At 40.3% G+C, this 17124-nt stretch overlaps 1 protein-coding gene across 1 annotated transcript in view; it reads left to right on the forward strand.

Moving 5' to 3' along the window:
- The window catches only part of COL9A1 (collagen type IX alpha 1 chain), a 66673-nt gene that overhangs the window by 3924 nt on the left and 45625 nt on the right, over positions 1-17124 (forward strand). The window contains exons 5-9 of the mRNA XM_062571085.1: positions 5311-5707; positions 13102-13200; positions 14852-14926; positions 15462-15497; positions 15626-15688. Of these exons, the coding sequence (XP_062427069.1) occupies positions 5311-5707; positions 13102-13200; positions 14852-14926; positions 15462-15497; positions 15626-15688 (670 nt within the window). The remainder of the gene's footprint in view (positions 1-5310; positions 5708-13101; positions 13201-14851; positions 14927-15461; positions 15498-15625; positions 15689-17124) is intronic.

A 17124-nucleotide genomic window follows, 5' to 3' on the forward strand; every position in this document is an offset into this window, starting at 1 on the left:
GCAGAGCCGTGCAGCCGCGGGGAGCCTTGCTGGTGGGTTCCTCAGTCCACCCGCCCTGTCCTTCCGACGATCATTTCCGCGCTTGCCGGGAGCGGGCGGGCAGCGCTGCGGGCGCGGAGCGGGCGCGGGGCTGCGGGCGCGGGGCTGCGCACCCCACCCCCTCCCCGCGGCCCCCCGCGCCTCCGCGCCGCGGAGCTGTTCGCGCCCGCGGTGCTGAAACATCTCCCCGCCGCCGCCGCCAGCTCCGCGGCGCTCCGCGGCTCGGAGCCTGCTCTGCCTCACATGTCCCCTCTCATCCCTTCTTCACCGAGCAGCCGTACCCGCACCAGGGAGCCGGCCGGACACGTCGTATTTCCTTATGAAATAAGCAGGACTTTCCCTTATTAAGTGGAGTTCCTGGCATAAGACATTCGAGAGCTGTGAGGGACAGAAAGGTGCACGTGTGCACAGAAATGGCAAGCCAGCCGGTGATACTATCAGCATTGAGGGCCTGACCCTCTGTTCTGTCAGTGGTTGTCAGAAACAGGAAAACAATTTTTAAGCTAGCATATAGTCATTACACTAGCCCAGACTAGTAAATGTTAGTGGCTAGGGCATGGGAATGTGAGATCAATTAGGTGGGCATGGCTTAGCGTATTAACTCCACTTCTGCTGAATAAAGCAGGAATAGCTTGTGCCTTTTTTTCCACGTAGCTTCCTTAAATAGCTACTAAATTGTAGCTTGGTCTTTTTGATGGTTAGTATACTTGCCAAGGTCCAGAAGTATAACCCAGGTAAGCCACAGAGCTGGTCAGACAGAATGAATACAAATGATTATGCACAAGTCTTGACTTAAGCTTCTCCTGTCACCTAGATGAATTTCCATTGGCTTCTAGTGTAAAATCTGCTGAAGAATCAACATAGTATTCGCTCCTTAGTGCATTAACACTTGTGTAACTGCCATGACTCATACTCATTGTCTCTGATATACTGAGCCTGTCATTTCTCAATTTACTTTAATAATCTGTTGTAGGTACCACTAGTTAGCAAGTGCAAAATGAATTCTGTAAATTTGGATAATAATTGCACTGATTTTTAAATGAAAGCTTTAAAAATATTATATTAGCACATAGGAATATGTTGATAATACTTTTGTTATGTGGGGAACAAGGTTAGCCATCTTTACACATTGGTTGGGATCTGAATGCTTTGACCTTCCAAGCAGGAATCATACTAATGATATTGTGTTGCAATGCGCACCCTCTGTCTACACCTGTATGGATAAATTAATGCCAGGTGACATTCTAAGATTTTCAGACTTGATCATCTATTATACCCTTAAATTAGTAGACAATACCTTGGCATGGTTATGGCCCAGTCTGCTTATCACCCTTCTAAATTCCTCAGCACATCTTGGGAGTTAGTGTAGGCTATGGGCCATTCATGGGAAGCAGTTTGCATGGGGTCACTGTGTTTTGGAAGTAAGAAGGTTTAAACTTTTTCATGCTAGTTGAACTTAATATCAAAGAGCAGTCCTGGACATATTTAATTTAGTAGTATGAAGGTAGCCTACAAACCTAGAAATGATATCTCTTTGCCTGCATTCTCATCTCAGCAGAAGTAATGTGAAAAATCAAGGTGCTTTTGGAGCAGCCTTTATAATCAGAGTTGTAGTATGGTGTGGACCACTTTAACAGGTGACATGACAAGCAAATATTTTATGATAAGAAATTTTAACATGAAAACAGGAACTTTATAAAGCCTCATTGGGAGTTTTGGAACATGCACAGAAGAATTTCATAGACCGATTTCCTTTTTCTTCCTGTTTTTTGGTGGTAATAATGCTACTCTGTGGAGTAATGACCCTCAAATGCATGTGCCTGAAGATCTGGCTTTCTGCACTCAGGCACCAAGGTTCTTCAGTTGCTTTTCCTTTTGCATTGCAAGTAAGATGGCCTGCACAGTATCACTCCATTGATATTGATGATGACTCTGTAATGGAAATGATAAATTGCAGCTAAGAAGCTAATCAGCTCATAACAGTAATAATTAGCTCAGAACTGGATGTTTCTGAAGAACAAAGACCAGCTGAGGCTAATAAGTTCCACCAAATTACTTTTGGCTAATGACTTAGGATAGTTTCTTTTGAAAAGGCTTGGCTGGTTGTGTATTGCTATTGCTTGTTTGAGGGTTGAGGGTTGCCAGATTGTGCCTGTGAGATCAGCTGTGATCTTGGGTGAGTTCAGGAGGTGATGATACCAGAGTCTCCAGCTTGAGCCAAGGAACCTACACCCAGCCCTACATGAAAATGCGTTATCAGAGATTGGTCAGAGGATCTCTACAGCTATCTCCAGTAGATTGTACTTACATTTTAAAGCCTTCATTTAGCATGGATTAAGTTATCACTGTAGGCAATGGAGCCCAGTAAGAAATTAACTCTTTAAAGAAACATGCTTATAAGAAAAGCTTATTTTGTAGTATTTAAATGAGTACACAGCTAACCTTTTAAAATATGCTGCTGCTCTTAATGAATCCTGAAGTCAATGGGACTATTCAGAGTTTTCGCTGCCTGTTCAGGTGATGTATCTTGGTTATATTGCTGCCTTGTTTATTTAAATATCATTATAAGTTTTCCATATTTTCTAATTATTCAGCATTTTAAGCTGCTGACTTCGGTAGTCTTTTGCCTATATAAAGATCACCGGCTTTGGGAAAAAATATGTACTGATATCATTAAAACCAATAGAATTACTTTTCATTACTATCATAATAAGTGAGATGAGAATTTTTCTCTGCTCTACTCAAAGAATTATACATATAAATCACACGTAATAGCATTCCTGTGCAGAATGCCCTTCTGTCACTGGGTCCTACTAAGTTTAATGATGTTGAGTCACATTACTGATACTTAGACTTTAGTTTAAAGGCAGTAGCCCTTCTGATTGTTTATTAAAGGCTTTCTTTAACTGTGAATAGTTATCATGTACATGTTTATATACTGTTCTATATACATTTCTTACAATTTAGCTTTTTCTTACCAGAGTCAAAAGATCTTACACAATTTCCCTGTTTTGTGTGTCACTTGAAAATGTTAACATATTTCTTTTCTATTTTAACTTCTGAAAAAGGAGGTCCCATATAATAGTTTCTAAAGGATTGATGCTATAGCTAATTACAGTGCAAAGAACCCTTTTGCCAATCTGGTGTAAACAAACTTCTAATCAAAAAAGTGTAACTATGTTTACCTAGAGTTTTTTTTGCCGGTATAGTTATGCCAGCTGAAGTGGGGTGAGAATGTGTGTGATATTTTAACTGGTATTGCCACGACAGCAAAACTCCTCAGAGGAGAGGAAGCATGAAATTCTCTCCTTGGAGGATCTGTGATCAGTAGCACTGCCTTTGGCTGCAGAGGGTGGCATATCGGATTCTCTAAAGCCACCAAACTCAATACAGAGAAAGTGAAATGTCACATAAAGGGTAGTTAAAAATAAACTAACAAAGATAGTAGTAAAAACAGCTTAAAAAAGAACAAACTGTGGTATTTAGCAGCTGAACAAAGAAAAGAGATGAGCTAAGGATTTAGCAGCAGAAAGGAGATTGAAATACTTGTTTAAGAGAGACTGTAGAGGAAGAAGAAGCAGAGGTCTTTTATGGAAACAGAGGTCCATAAAAGATGTGCTGAGCTAGGTCAGGACCTGAGTAAGACACTGAATGTGTGTCTGAACAGAGAGAGGGAGTATGCTCCCGCAGCAGGAAAGAAAATATAAATACGCCATCTAAGCTGGAAGCCTAAAAAAGGGAAGGATAGGGGAGAGCAATAAACACTGGAAAGTGCTCAGAAAAGGAGGAAAGGTAAAATGTCCAGACATTGAGATTTGCATTTAAGATGGCAAGATGCAAACTAAAACAAAACAATGAGAGAACATCACAAGTTAGATAAAATGTTATAGCACAAAGCCGGTTGGGACAGACTGCTCTGTCAGCAGAAATGTAATGCGACATAGCAAATTGCTTGCATTTTAAAGATCCTGGCGAGGAATGTCCTTTCCCACCTTCGTTTGTCTCTGTGCTTTGTGTAATGAGGTATCTTCCACCTAGACTTTGTCCTCCTCAGGCACCAGCTTTCCTTGCAGCTGAGGTGCATAACAAATTGCAGGGTCATGGGGAAGGAGGAGAAGCACTAGCACTGCGGTTTGGTTTATTAGGTAGGCGAAGCTGCTGCTGCTGCTGCTAGGCTTTGCCTTTTCCTGAAATCTTGCTGAGGCTGTGCCGTCTCCTGCTGGAATATGACTGCACTGCAGCTCGGGATACATTAACACCACACTACAAGCTGTCTGCAAGTATTCTCTTAATAAATTAGTAGTCATTGAGGTTACAGAGGTTTGCTAATGGCTAAATTCCTGCGGGTATAGGATTGATCTGCCACTTGGAAATAGCTTTGTTTGAAATCCCTACTTGCTTAAGAGGTTTTTTCAACAAACGCTGGCCACAAAACAGCTCTGCATATCTCCATATTTAAGAAAATTTAATCAAACAACTCTTTTTGAAACTTAGTCTTAAATGTGGTTAGAGGACATGTATTCAGTCAATCAGATTACAACACTGCAATTTTACCATCCATTGAATGTGAAAAAGTGCATTTTTAAGATACTCTGAGATTCACTGAGACATTTGAGATAAAATCACATCATTAATTTAGACAGTGATACAGCAGATATAGTGCTTATTTGTTTTTGTTTCCAAACTGCATATGTTACAGGACTTGCAAAACAACGGAAAATTTTAACTGTAGCATATCTGTTCCCTGCTGCTTGTAGTCTTACAGTTGAATGTCACAGGATGTAATACCTTTTAAGTGTAGGTTCTTACTGTGTGTATAGCTGTCAAAGGAATGTTTTCTTTCTGCGGAAGTGATGGCTAGTAGATCAGTGAAATGGTTATTATTAGGCTGAACAAGAAAAGGAATTTGCAAAGATATTCTTATGTCTTCAAAACAAAACAGTACTGCACTAACTATATATCTCATCAATTATAAAGTCACACTAAATGACTAAGTGCTAATCTGTTGCTGCTTGATTCATTACAGTTAGAAGGAATCAACATAAATATTGCATAATGCAGGAAGAACCCACATTTCTGAACCAGCTCCTTTTGCCAAATGAAGCATAAAGCTAGTGATTTAGAAGGATATTCCATTTCAGCACTCTTCATACGATAAGAACAGCTGAAAGGTGGTTCCACTGAGCAGTTGATTTCCACTGCTCTGTGATGGTATATAAAGCTTTTCAGAACAAATACACAACAAATTTATTGTATTTTGATCCTACACAGTGCTCTGTATTCCAATGGATTGCCTGACGAATATTCCTTTCTAACTACTTTTCGGATGACGGGGGCAACACTTCAGAAATACTGGACTATTTGGCAGATTCAGGATTCTTCAGGAAAAGAACAAGTTGGAGTGAATCTTAATGGTCCAACAAAAAGTGTTGAATTTTCTTATAAAGGACTGGATGGAAGTCTTCAGACTGCATCATTTTTGCATTTGCCTTTCTTGTTTGATTCCCAGTGGCACAAGCTTATGATAAGTGTGGAAGCAAATAGTGTCACACTTTTTATTGACTGTATTAAAATAGAATCCTTAAACATAAAGCCAAAGGGAAAAATCAGCATGGATGGCTTTGCTGTGCTTGGAAAACTTAAAAATAATCCTCAAATTTCAGTTCCGGTAAGTTTTAAAATCTTATATTAATGCAAAAAAGTGCTTTATAGGAACTTTACATGTAATCATTTTTCTTGTGGAATACATCTTCAAAAGACTTCTGAAAGCAGAAGTGGAAGAAAATAAATCATTGCTAGGTAAGTACTAGCTTTGCTTTTGAAAATTTGAATGTGTATAAACCATGTAAGGCAAGAGATGATGCTGGTTGTGTCTAAGTTTCAGCAGTGAAGTGTCTCAGACATATACATTTCTGTCACTGGCTTTTACTCTGGGTGTATCAGTTGGGTATTCCCTTGCTTATCTTTTATACGGACCTCCAGAAGGAGGTCTCAGAATGTGGGCTTATGGCCTGTACCTCACACCAAAGACAGAGCAAAGCATTCACTCAGCAAGATCCAGGACCTCTCTCCTATGTGTCTCCTAGCCATCAGCTAGATGATTAACCTTCTCTCTGGTGCAATAAATATTTTAAAATAATTAATAAAATGGGAATATCTTCAGTACGAGGGAGACTTTTGTTCTACTCTGATGCTCACATAAGAACTAAGAGACCAATGTTTAAATCTCAGCTGTAAATCAAGAGATAATCCCCTGAAGACTGTTCTAATCATTGTGCCAGCAGGTGTGATAACTGTGGCACTTCCTCTTTGATTAGTTCAATTTTTTTTTCCCAAAAGATTGACCTGGATAGACAACTAACTGTTAGAGTGTTCTTTCTTATGAATCCTATCAGAGACAAGAGTAGAGCTAGAGGTTAGATCCAATCCACTGGAGGGCCTAGCAGAGCTGAGACAAAAGTTTAGCCCACCGCTGTAATACCTTCTCCTGGTCAGCTTGGGAAAACCCGCTGCCATATCCTTGCTTTTATGAATGCCTTTCTAAATATCTAAATATCTCTATGCGTTATAGAGGACACCTAGACTCAGTATGAGAGCTTCTTTATTCTGCATAGTAAGAGGTAGGCAGTGAAATGCTGATTCCATATCCCTTTAGTGCATTTAATGCTGAAAGTGTCCTCTCCGTGCTACCACAACACAAGGAAAGTTATTTTGATGGGGAAAGTATCGTTGGGGGTGATATACGGTAAATATTGAATGCTTTTGTGTCCTTCCACTAAGAAAACTGTGTATGAAAATCCTCAGGGATTTTATTTGATTATCTGCTTTAGTTTCTGAGATGAGTGATTGATAAGAAAAGCATACAAAGAAAGTGACATACCTGTAATTTCTGAGAGAAAATAATTTCTAGCTGTCACATCTGCATTTTGTCTTTAGACATCTCTGAAAGTGTTTTCTCAGGTAGTGTTTTCTCAGCTAATGAGTCACATTGCACTTTATGGTGAATAATATAAGAGTTTTGTACCATGGTAGCACTACATGACATTTAAGACTTGGTGAAGGCTATTTCTCAATTCATTTTGTAGATTAAAAGGAAACTGCTTAAAAATATAGTGGAAAAAAGTTGTATGGAACATTGCAAAATTCCACGTATTACCTTGTTCATTTCCAAAGATCTCCTTTAAGTGTGCTAGGAACACATAACGTAAATGGCAAGAGTATAGGGTATTGGGTATTCATTTCTAAATGGATTGAATGACAAAAGAGAAATCAGATACCCAATATATTGTAACTGTTCTCTATGCCCTTATACTGAAGATTTGCATCAGTTTTGAAGTAAAATGAGCAAAGTGAAATAAGACATAATCTGGCATTCTGTATGATTTGCCAAAATGTAGCCACAGGATAATTCACACTATATAAGTATCATAGGACAAATTTTGCAGGTTAAGAAATATCTCATACTTCATCACCTGTGTATATATAGCTAACTGGTTTGCATTGCATTGAAATTAGTTCTACTTGAAAAATTGTCACAGAAAGCTGCCATGGGCATTTGAAAGTGGCCATCCATCATGTTGCTATAGATGTTGATTAGGAAACATTTATTTACATTAATGTTATTGAAAACAAAAGTTAATCTTTTAAAATACCATTCAAAGGAAAGTTAATCTTTTAAAATACCATTCCAAAGGGATGCTGGTGTTGATAATCAATATAACAATTAGCTGCATATGTATTTTAGCTTTGCTGACTGGCCAGAGGAATACTGGTGGATGAATGGATGGATGAATGGGATAATGCAAATGCAGATTTTTTGCATATTTTAGGGATATAAGAATTTCTACCCACTTATTGCAGTTGTCTTTGGGAAGGTATTTAGATTAAATAGATTGGATGCATAGAGAGGTATAGGTATCAGGGTAATAGTACTAAAACACCTAATTTACAGTGTTAGAGTAAACCATGCCTTCAAGTTAAGCATATAGGCATCCTCCTTAAAAGCAAGAGAGTTCTTATTCCCTCTTGAATGAATGAATAGAAGCAGCAGTCTACAAACTAGGAGAGAGTAGTTTTAGAGTCACCTTGACTTAGAACTCAGAATTCTCCCATTCTGTGTTGGTTCTGGCTGATCTCTCAGCTAGGATTAGAAAGGTCAGAAAAAGCTGCAGAAAAATTTTGGAATTTTATCTCCTTTCCTCTCCAGCCATGTTTTGTGTAAAAATGTTGCTGCATTCTGCACAGACTTACTCTTTCAGTAAGGCATACAAATAAGACAAATCTATTAGGCTGAGCCTTTCAGACATCTTGCAGGGGTGTTTAGTTGGAGGGCATTTTTAGGGTTTTTAGTTTGAGCATATTGATAAGGCTTGAGTATGAAAAACCTGCTCTGTTCTCGGTAATAGCTTCTGGGCACATGTAGTAGCAGAATTTTAGGTGACTATGACACCGTACAGATGAAAAAAAATGGCATATTTGGATTCCAGCTACTGAAGTAGTTAGAAGAAGATTTGGAATAGCTACTTCATCTATGTGTAAGCACCTACATCACTAGGCAATAATGTCAGGTTACCTCACATCAACGGAAATGTTAAGTACAGGTAACATCCTTTGAGGATGAAACAACAACATGGAATTAAGTTATTTTTACAATTCATCAGTTATCATTCCAAGTATTTTTATGCCTTTAGCTTGTCTATGGAAAGATTCAGTAAGACTTAGTGTACTCCATGAAAAAGCTGAAATGTTTGCACATGGCAGGTCTTAAAACAGGAAAATGGTGCATATAGTTTAATAAAAAGAATAATGGAGCATTGGAACAAAATATTAGTAAAAGAAGTAGGTAAGCATCACATTAATGAAATTTAGTTTGGGTGTTCAGAAATATACTTTAACTCAGTCAGAACTGTGGGGATGACACAGGACTCACAAGACTAAATTGCATGGCCTATATTTTGACATCAAAACTGACAATGGTATTAGGCAACATGATCATATAAAGATATAGATTTAGGAAGACCACATATTCTGAAAATATGGTGAAGAAAATACACAATTTGATGGACTACTAATTTTGAAATGGCTGTTCATATTGCAGAAGTCTATGTTTTGGTCTGTCTTTCCGATTTCTCCTTATATGGAGTAAATAAATATATTGTTGGGGATTTTCTAGGCTTATTGTTTAGCTTGCTTGACTATGTTCAGTTTAAATATCTCACCAGTCTTGGTTATTTAATATATCCCAGACACAATTTCTAATTTATTTCCATGCATTGCTAAACTGTATTACTTCCAACTATATGGTTTTTAAAGGACATAAATCATATGTTTCTTATTTTTTTCCCCAGTATTCTGAGTGCTATATTTATCTTTAAGAATAGGTCAACTTCTGATAGGTCACTATAAAATGTGTCATTTTAAAAGAAGTCCTTTATTTGTTGTTGTTACTATGATTGCCCAAGAGAGCAATAGGCGAGTTCCATTAGAAACTGGGGCTTGCCTTTGAGCCTTTACGAGAATTTATTCCAGGATTTCTGGAATGTTTTATAGAGGATAAAATTTTATACAGGTTTACTGCTGTGTTTTATGCTTTTTAGATAAAAAAAAAAAAGTATTTTTTTCTTTATCTAAAAGTAATTCAAGTAATCCGCTATAAAGACTAAGCAATACAGCTATATCATCATTTCAAAACTAAAAAAGAACCTTCTGAGTCACATGTTTGTTATAAAAAGGTAAGGACATTCATTTCTTATTGCTCAAATATTAACTGTTGTGAAATGATGTAAATTGTCTTAGTTCCCTTGACTTCAGAGGCACTATCCTGATCTGCTCGTAATAGATGCTGAATAGTTTGCTAGAATTGATTCTTGGTCATTATTTAATTGATATTTAGTGCTGCTAACTAGTGCGGCTACATGATTTGTAACATCTAAGAGGCAGCTTCTTATCAGCATTTGCTGAACAGAGATTAACTTACACCATGGACCAGATCATGACATTGTAAAAAATTCCACCTTCATGTCTCTCTTTTTTTTTTAATTTTATTTTTTTCCCTTCCCTCTCCACACTGTGAACTCTCACATTCAAAAGACTGAACCCCTGCTACGGAAGGTCAAATAACACCAGAATTTGCTGCACTGCTCTAGGGCTTTGAAAAAGATATAAGGAAAGTGAAGCTTTAAAAAGCCATCATAGAGATGTGGGAAAATGAATAAAAAATGTTTAAAATGCCTCTAGAATGAGATATGTTTAAGTATACGTATATGTAAGTATAAGTATATGTAGTTTATTCTTGGTCACTTAAGAACAAAGGTACAAAGAGTAGAAAGCAGACTTCCTCTAAAACAAACATAGATACCGTTGATGAAAAGTTGTGGAGGACCTTTACCTGAAAATTGTTCAGCTGAACTGCTCTCCCCGGAAAGGGCCTTTCCTCGAATCATCCCCAAGGAGGCCCTAACCGCGGGAGGCTCGGGGAGCCACAAACGTGCTCTCACTTAACCCAGAAGAGTGTCACAAATTTCCTTAAAGCTATGCTACCTTCTGAGTGCCTCACTGTGATTGCTGCTGCTATACTGCAAGTGCTGCTGCAGATACTTAGGCCTCATTTAAACCTTACCTTAGCCCTTATGTCCCTCAGGCTTTTTTAAAGCACTGATAAGACAACTGAATTGCATAGCTCTGCTGCTGAGATATGCCAAAGTGGGGGCATTTAAGGGCATTTCTATTGAATTTAGATAGAAATCGAAAGCCATGAACAGATAGACATAACTAATCTGATTATCTGTATGCACTGACTAGGAAATTAAAATTAAACTGAACTCTTGTAGGAATCTCAGAAAACAGATATCAAAAATATTAACCTAGGGGTCATAAATACCACTAAAAGGTTTTAATTTTCATAAATGTGCTTTATGATAACCTCAGATTTTTCCGGGGTTCATCTCTGAGAACTCCATACCTGTATTTCATCCTTAGTAACAGTTTATATTGGTATTGATAGAACATCTGCCTTGATATCTTCAAAATAGTGGCATCTTTTACATTGACTTCATATAATCAACAAGATGATTATGGAACGCTCGTGTAGGGAAAGGTGCCTTGATACCCAGACTAGGACCTGTCTGCTCTTTTTAATCTTTCCTAAATGAACGTGAGCCAGTTACCTTTTAATACCTTGCCAACAGAAAACTTTAATTTTTGATTTTTAAAAAGTAAAAGTTTTCAGCTCAATCTTTGATTTACATAACCTCTAAACAATAGCAAGAGTAGAAAGCCAAAAATTTACAAAACAATGATCGTTTGAAAAAAATGTGTTCTCTGACCAAGCCACGAGGAACTAAGAATGCCAAATCAAAACTGACTTTTCAAACTATTTCAGCTCTTCTCACAGTCACATTATGGTACAATGTGTTATAAATAATGCTAGGTAATTTTTCTGCATAAGGTGCCCGCCTCATTTGCTTGGATTTTCTTGTGTCCTAATTTCGTAAGAGTAATCAGGCCTTACTTAATACTCACCATTCAAAGCTGTTATCAAATACAAAACAATTAGTTTTCTCACTGGCCATGCAAGAATGTTGGAAGATAACACGAGACACTAAAAGGATGTCTTGGCTCAGTGATTCAAGTCCCTAGTGCAGCAAGCAATCAAATTGTATAATCTCATTCTTAAAATTTATCATTCTCTACGTTAAGACCAATTATGTTCAAACTTGAAAAACTGAATTCAAACTTAAAAATGTATATGTTCACTAGTAGTATTCTTTTCTGACATGAATATTGACATTTGGATGGTCACTGATCCTGATCAATATTAAAATATAGTATACATTCAATTCTTTCTTATGTATATTAAGATATTCAGTTGCCTATTCTTAAGGAATGGGAACAGCTTTAAAATGAGAATTGGATAAAGGAGGTAAAGAATTGACTCTGACATAGTAGTGTCAGATAACACAGAACAGGTAAAAGAAACGAGGATACTACCTCTTTTGTGCTCTCTGTGCACAGCACTCTGGAAACTGTCATGACTGCAAAGGAAATAGAGCAGCAGAGATGCGATAGCAAGGATTTCAGGAGTGGTAGCATCAAATGGGGAAGGTGAAAACAGAAAGAACTTCAGGGTATTTGGCAGAGATCTTAAAGGACATCTGACTCAAATCATTTATTAGCAATAGCAGCCAATATGCAGCTAAGTCAATATAAGGAAGTTGGCAGAGAGGAAAGCATCTCAGAATGATGGTCTGCTTTCTACATCAGAGGTTTAGGTTGAGATTGAAGATAGCAATGGGATATGCTAGAGGGAGGAGAGAAGGCAGAAAGCACTGAGACATTATGTTATGGAAAATATGGTTGGAAGTTAACTTTAGTTTAACAGAGTAAGGAGCAAGATGCAGAGAAGCAATGAAATGGGAAGTGAAAGCCACTTGGCAGCTACACAGCACATCAAGAGAGACCTAGTTGCCTTTTCTGGGAAGAGCTTGTCTTAATTCTGTGACTTTTTCCAGCACTGAATAAAAATATTTGAAGACATGAAATCTCACAGGTGTAAGTTACTCGGTTGCAGAATGTTGCTAGTGTGCATATGATCCAGCTTTTTGAACCCCTCAGACTATCAATTCTGACCTCAGACCTATCATTCTTCATGTACATAACCACCTAGTTAGAGAAAATCTTTTTGTGGATGTGTGTCCCTTAATAACACCACTGCTATTGTATATTATGGAAAAACTACCTATGCTTATAAACAATGTCTTTAAAGGATGCTTGTGACAGCTCTTCTCCTTAAATCCTACAAAAGGTTTATGCCCCCTGTTTAAAATGCCTACAAACTTTGGGGAAGGAGGAGTGAAGGTAGAGAACTGCTCTGGAGCGAGCCCCAGTGGCTGAGTCGGACCGTCCTCCTGCTTAATGTGGAGTGTAGCATCTCAGCAGCCATCTGTTATTTTTAAATACCCACCTTTCAAAGCATACTGTTAGCTGATCAGTGTTTCTCCTATCAAAACCTTGCAAATGTGAAGATTTACACTGAATTAACATGATGTTTCTCTCCTTTGGCAGTTTGAAATCCAGTGGATGGTGATCCACTGCGACCCACTGCGACCCCAGAGAGAAGGCTGCGGTGAGCTCCCAGCCAGGGTGAGCAGCGTTTCCATCCTTGTGCTCCGGATCCCGGCACTGCCACGAAACCTGTGTCTCCTGGGGGCCGGGGGGGGGGGGGGTGGGGGGGCAAGCAGCGAACAGTAGCCTCATTTTCTTCCTTATGGCCAGCAATGTCTATTTTTAACATACCTGTCTGGAATTTGGTGTGTTTAGAAATCTAACCCCTCTCTGTGGCAGCCTCATTTTAACTCTTCAGTGACTCTCTTACTTTTTCTTCCTACCAGCTATTTTGGTCAGAGACTTTTAAAAGATGTGCCTTGAGGAGAGGAGAGATTTTGCAGATGCCCCGCTGTATCTGCCTCCCTTACTGGCTCCCACAGAGCATTAGGGAGGGAAAGTCATGGCAGGAGGTGAAGGACATGCCCAGAGCAACAGCAGCAGGGCAAAGGGTTAAAGGAGCTGCTGTTATTCAATCCTTTCCTTCCCTGCCTTCAGCTTTCCTCCAATCCCCACTATCCTCCTCAAGGCCATTAATAAACGGACCTGAGGGGTGCCTGAAGCAGGGCTCACCTTTCTGCTGTTGGCACACTTGGGTTTTTCAGTGTCAGGAGGCACCTAAACAGCTTCCAGACCATGGCAAGGGATGTCCAGGGCCCCGTCCCCCTGCCTCTGGGTCTTTTTCTACAAATTATTTGCCTCTGCCTGGCTCAAGTAAGTTTACTCTGACTTTAACTCTGCTTTTCTCCTTTGCAGATAAGCCAGGTAGAAATCGAGGTGAGTCTGGGGGAAGGGACGGCGCTCCTCCGCACTCAGGGCGAAATTTCCTTGGGCGACTGAAGGCAGCTTCGTGTCATGTCCTGGCCCCAGCTCGGGGAAGGGTTTTCAGTCCTTTTCTCCTCTGTGGTAGCTACATTTTGGACTCTGACACAACACTGGCGCCTTTGCAAGGGAAAGGCGAGCCAGGTTCAGGGAGGTGGGTGTCCTCTGCGCGCACTCCTGCGCAGGGCAGCCCAGGGGTGGGGAGGCACCACGGCAGCGCCCCGGAGGACGCCAGGGCTGATGCTCCCTCTGAAGACATCGCCGGCTGAGTTATCACCGGAAAGGCTGGTGCGGGTCTGGGGCGCGGGGCCGCGTCTCGGAGCAGAGCTCTCCGTTCCAGGACGCGAGGCCCGCGGGGAGCGCGTGTCCCTCGGCTTTGGCGCCCGGCGGCGCCTCCCCAAGCGCCTCCCCGGGGAGCTGCAGCGGGGAACGCAGCGCAGCAGGGAAAGAGCCGCTCTGAGTTTTCTTCGCCGGCACAAAGTCTTAGGAAATCCGTCTCTCTCGTTTTGGCCGGATGAAGAATTAGAACAGCTTAGCGAATTGCAGTGCTTCGCTCCGCTAAGAGCGTTTTGCTATTTTCGCCACCCTCCGCGGCTTCCAGGCGCGAGGCGCCCGCCTCCCGCCGGCGCTGCGGGACACAGGTTCGGCGCCTTACACCCCATTCAGCGCTTTTGACAGTCACAAAAGCTAGGATAGGACAGGGCTAGCGCATCCTGACAGAGCTAGTGTGAGGACACAGATCCTCGTCATGAGCCGTGGCTCCCCGACCAAGCCAAAGGAGCCTCTTCCCCTGTGCTTGTTCCCCCGGGCTCGCTTTCACATTGCTGCAGGTGTGCCGAGGTCTAACTGCTCTTCTTTGTTTGTTTGTTTGTTTTTAATGCCTTACCAGAGAGGCCCCCCTGGTCCACCAGGCCCGCCAGGTCCACCAGGACCACCAGGAGTTCCCGGTATTGATGGCATCGATGTAAGTGTTTCCCGTGCCCTGCCTAGGAAATGCCTCCTGCTGTGCCTGCGTCATCCCCACGATCAGCAGTTGACCCTGAGGAGCCTAGAGTTTGGCTGTCTCAGGTGTTAGGGGCAGGGGGGAGAAGGGAGGGAAGGAAAAAGGCATTTCAGATCACCTACCGTATGGAAAATACAGGATTATTTATTACATGTAATCATGGTCACACGCTATGATTATTTGACTTAATGGGGTGTAGGGGTTTTGTAATTCTAATCTCAAAAGGAATTCTGTAGTACCACTCCTATTAAAGCATGATAAGCATTTGGGGATTATTCCTGATAGTAGCTGCTTTGTGTTTTCCCCTAATTCCTGCCTGGGATTATTCCTATTAGTCTGTAACAGAAATTATGTGTTTTTTTCCTTCATTTCCCACAATAAGAATCAGTTTGGGGTTATTTTTTGATGGTCTGTAAAAAAGTGTTTTTCTTGAGGGACCAAGAGAGGCCCCCGTTGCTCTGACTCTGACTCACAAGTTCCCTTTCATGTCCTGTAGGGCGAGAGAGGTCCCAATGGCCCCCCAGGTCCACCGGTAAGTGATTTTGGCTACTTTGCATTACCTCCTGCAAGAGCAGAGGTACAAAGTTATGTTTATTCTTCCTCTCACTGTCTCTGCTTCCTGCTCTGAAGCACACTTAACTGTCCATTTAAATCCTGAAGGGACCAGATGGGGATGCAGGCAAAGCAGGATCCCCTGGCCTGCCCGGAGAGCCAGGAGCTGACGTGAGTATGCTTAACTTATTCCGGATTTATTTTTTTAAAGGAAAAATAGTTGGTTTTAGTATATTTCTGTAGAAGCATGACCTCCTTCTGAGGTTTCTGGCTTCCCCACCACCTCCAGCGAGGGCCAGCAGTGCACGTGGTGGAAGAGGCGCTTTCTCCAGGTGGAAAGGCACTCTCCAATGGGGACCAAGCCGGGTGGGAGGGAGGGCGTCAGGCAGCCGGGGCATCATGGAGAGCAGACTCTGGTTTTAATTATTTCAAGGGTCTCTTTACTCTGTTGCTCATAACAAGGAGAGAATGGGAGGATATGCATGCTGTGTGTATGGCACAGTCGTGATGAGTTCAGTCAGGATACTTTAGATTCGTAATCATGCAATGTGAACTACAAGAAATACCTCTATTGCTTGTAAATATTCCCATTGCAATGTCTTATAGCAGCTAGTCAAGCTGTAACAAAATCGTAATGGAAATGTTACATTATAACTTCCGACCATGAGAACCTGTCTTCCTGGACTGCAGTTTACTTACAACAATAATGACACACATCAGCTTCACAGTAATTTAAAACAAAATTCTAATAATACATATATAGTGTATGCAGGGTTGCGTATTTGCTACACTGTGTAACTGCGAAAGTTAAGAGTCTATAATTGCAGAACACTACTGAGGGCAGCTCCTGGTATTAAAAAGTGAATGGATATGTTTTCACTCAATTGACGCTTAAGGATGATTTTAAGCTGTGTTTCTGGGAGAAACTACGATTTCAGTACAACTTATTCTGACCCCCCTGCCCAGACTTCAGCCATTGCAGAGCCTGTATCTGCTAATGTGTCTTCCTTTCTCTGTGGAAGCTGAAGAATAAAGGTTCAAGATCATCTGCTGTGGATGGAATGTTTGGTTATAGCTCTTGAATAAATTAGTGGCAATAAAAACGTCTCCATACATTATGGGAAACTTTTCATATTTCTCTTGAGATTAGTGATTAAAAGCATTTCTTGCTAAGAAGTCAATTCTTTTTATTAGTACTTGGATATTATGCCAGGATGTAGGCAAACTGATGTTTAATTTACATAAGTGGTAGAACACTTACTGTAATTTAAAATGTAAAAAACAGAGATTGTGTGTGGCAAATTAATAACACAGAGAACATTTAAAAATGACATAAATTAAAAGACCTAATATTTCTGGAAGATTACAATACTGTTAATTTTATTTGTTTTTAAAAGATACTTAGTGGAGATGGAGCTGAAATAATCTTTAGTTAGAGTGTCAAAATTCTAAATTTGTACAAGGAAATGGACTTACCAATACAGTATTTGATACCAACTTCATTTTTTCCTGAGAGTAATGCAGGCCACAAACCAGCTGTACATGTAAAAAAACTGTAAGCAGACCATATCTTTAAAAATCATTGCTTCCTATAATTTTCTCTTAAG

The sequence above is a fragment of the Rhea pennata genome, chromosome 3 (assembly GCF_028389875.1).
Source record: "Rhea pennata isolate bPtePen1 chromosome 3, bPtePen1.pri, whole genome shotgun sequence".
Classification (NCBI taxonomy): Eukaryota; Metazoa; Chordata; class Aves; order Rheiformes; family Rheidae; genus Rhea; species Rhea pennata.